The sequence below is a fragment of the Hibiscus syriacus genome, unplaced genomic scaffold (genome assembly GCF_006381635.1).
Source record: "Hibiscus syriacus cultivar Baekdansim isolate YM2019G1 unplaced genomic scaffold, ASM638163v2 tig00112738_pilon, whole genome shotgun sequence".
Taxonomy (NCBI): domain Eukaryota; kingdom Viridiplantae; phylum Streptophyta; class Magnoliopsida; order Malvales; family Malvaceae; genus Hibiscus; species Hibiscus syriacus.
Window position 1 is genome coordinate 1824884 of NW_024063392.1, and position 2450 is coordinate 1827333.

Sequence of the window (2450 nt, forward strand, 5' to 3'; positions counted from 1 at the left end):
ACGGGCTGTTTTCTGTCAAAGAGTGCAGGAAATCTCTAGAGTCTGTTTATGAGGATACATTTCAGTGGAGAAACTGTGTTTGGCTGGGATTAGTCCCTCCTAGAGTGGAGACTTTCCTTTGGCAGCTATCTCATCAAAAAGTTGCTGTTAGAATGGAATTGATGAAAAGGGGGGTTACTTTAGGGGAGGATACTCTCTGCCCTTTTTGCAATCTATGTGAAGAATCTGTCCAGCATCTTTTTTGTTCTGTCAGGTTTCGTGGGAGCTGTGGAATAAATTAATTTGTTATTGGGGTATTAGTTTAGCTTTTCCACTTGACCCTCCTTCCTTACTTAGTTCTTGGTCTGATTTGAGGCCTTCTTCGGTTATTTGGAAGTTTATTCCGGGTGTAGTGCTATGGTCAATTTGGAGAATCAGAAATGATATTATCTTTGATAATGGTAAACTGGACAAGCTTTCATTGTTTTTCACTGTTCGCTTAAGGCTAGCAAGATGGTTTCTAGCAAAATATCCTCTTTCCTATATTAAGGTGGATTCTTTAATTGGTGATCCTTCCTTGGCAGATAGTATCTCTGCCCCTAAGGAACTTCACAGATCAGGGTGCGGGTGGATTCCTCCTCCAGTTGATTTTTTTAAATTCAATGTGGATGGGGCTTGTAGTAGAGTTGGGAGAGTGGCTGGAATAGGGGGTCTTCTCAGGGATTGGAATCGGGTTACACTCATCTCTTTTTCAGAAAATGTTGGTCCTTCTTATCCCTATTTAGCAGAATTGAAAGCTGTAAGAAGAGGCATTGATATCTTTGTTTCTTCAGAATGGTTGTTGAAGGGCAGACTCATTATTGAATGTGATTGCAAGCTGGTCGTGGATTGGATCAAAGATCAAGCTTTGGTTCCTATTTCCCTTTCGAATTTTGTTAAGGAAATTGTATCTATTGTTTCTTTTAGAAATTTTATTGTCAGGTGGATTCCAAGGTCTTGTAATTGCGAGGCTGACAAGCTAGCAAAAGAGGGGATCGGGTGATTTTTTTGTCTGTTTCAGTTGGTGTCTGTTTCTGAGCTTAGAAGCTAGAGGAGTGTGTGAAGTCTTATGTTGTTTGTAAAAGTGTTTTTAAGTCTTATGTAACTTGGCTTTCATTAATAAATTGAGGTACTCTTTTCCTCCTTCCGCTAGTTGGGTCTTACCTTATGGGTAAGATCCTCTAAGAGGGAGGTTTTTAATGAGACCTCCTATTCCTATCAAAAAAAAAAAAATACTTGTGTAGAGCGAAAACCTGCCTTGTGGCCACCGGAGAACAGAGCCGACGATCCTTTGTTACATAATCCGTTGCTTAGACAAGAAAGGATGGGTTGTGGTTGGTTAGGTGCTTTATTTGAATGGGAAGGTGTTATAATTGAAGATAACCATCAGCTCGAGAAGCAAGCTTGGCTGGCTCTCACTGAGGAAGAAGGAAAATCTCCTCCCCCTGCCTTTATCCTTAGGAGAATAGAAGGTATGAAGAATGAGCAAGCAATTTCTGAGGTTTTGTGCTGGCAAGAGACCCGGCGCAATTAAGAAGAATGGCTGCAAGGAAGGAAAATATTTACCAAGCTTTGCAAGGTGGGATATATAGATTACGTGACGGTTCTCAAGAGTTTGTAAATACCTTGACGCGTTATGAGATACCAGTGGCATTGGTTTCTACCCGGCGGGGAAAAGTTCTTGAGGCAGCAATCCGAGCCATCGGGATGGAAGGATTCTTCAGTGTCATTGTTGCAGCAGAAGATGTTCACCGGGGTAAACCAGATTCCGAAATGTTTGTTTATGCTGCACAGCTTCTGCAGTTCACACCGGAGCGCTGCATTGTGTTTGGGAACTCTAATCAGACGGTCGAAGCTGCCCATGATGCACGGATGAAGTGCGTGGCTATTGCTAGCAAGCATCCAGTGTATGAGCTTGGGGCTGCAGACTTTGTGGTGAACCATTTAGACGAGCTTTTGGTCTTTGATCTGAAGAACCTTGCCGATATAGAGTCGGCTGAATTTGGTTCCGAAGAGCCTGAGTTGGAGATGGAAGAAGAAGAGTATCGGCCATCGGCGTCGATAGCAGTAGATGATATCTTCTGGTAATCCTCAAAAGAATTGTACATTCATATGATTCCTGGTGGTAAGGGTCATAGTGGCCCTGATGTGTATAAAAAAGAGAAAAAAAATGGAATAGTAGATGGGAAATGTGGTCTACATTGGACTACTTTTAACATTGCAATGTATGTATCAGTAGTTGTATGATATATTTTTACACACGTGCACTTATTTAACTCCGCATTGTTTCATCTTCATTTTGTGTTTTTTTTCACCAGGCTTTGAATTATTCTGCTTTCGTCATCCTATCTGCGCTGGGATACGACCCTGGACTTCAAATATTTACAAATTTATATGTACATACCAACTATAATATAAAGTTATAGTAGGTG

At 41.3% G+C, this 2450-nt stretch overlaps 1 protein-coding gene across 1 annotated transcript; it reads left to right on the forward strand.

Moving 5' to 3' along the window:
• The first annotated feature begins 1557 nt into the window (after window positions 1-1557).
• On the forward strand, window positions 1558-2106 carry LOC120182890 (5-amino-6-(5-phospho-D-ribitylamino)uracil phosphatase, chloroplastic-like). The gene has a single exon (XM_039187728.1). The coding sequence runs from the start codon at window positions 1558-1560 to the stop codon at window positions 2104-2106; it is 549 nt and encodes a 182-aa protein (XP_039043659.1).
• Window positions 2107-2450: the final 344 nt, after the last annotated feature.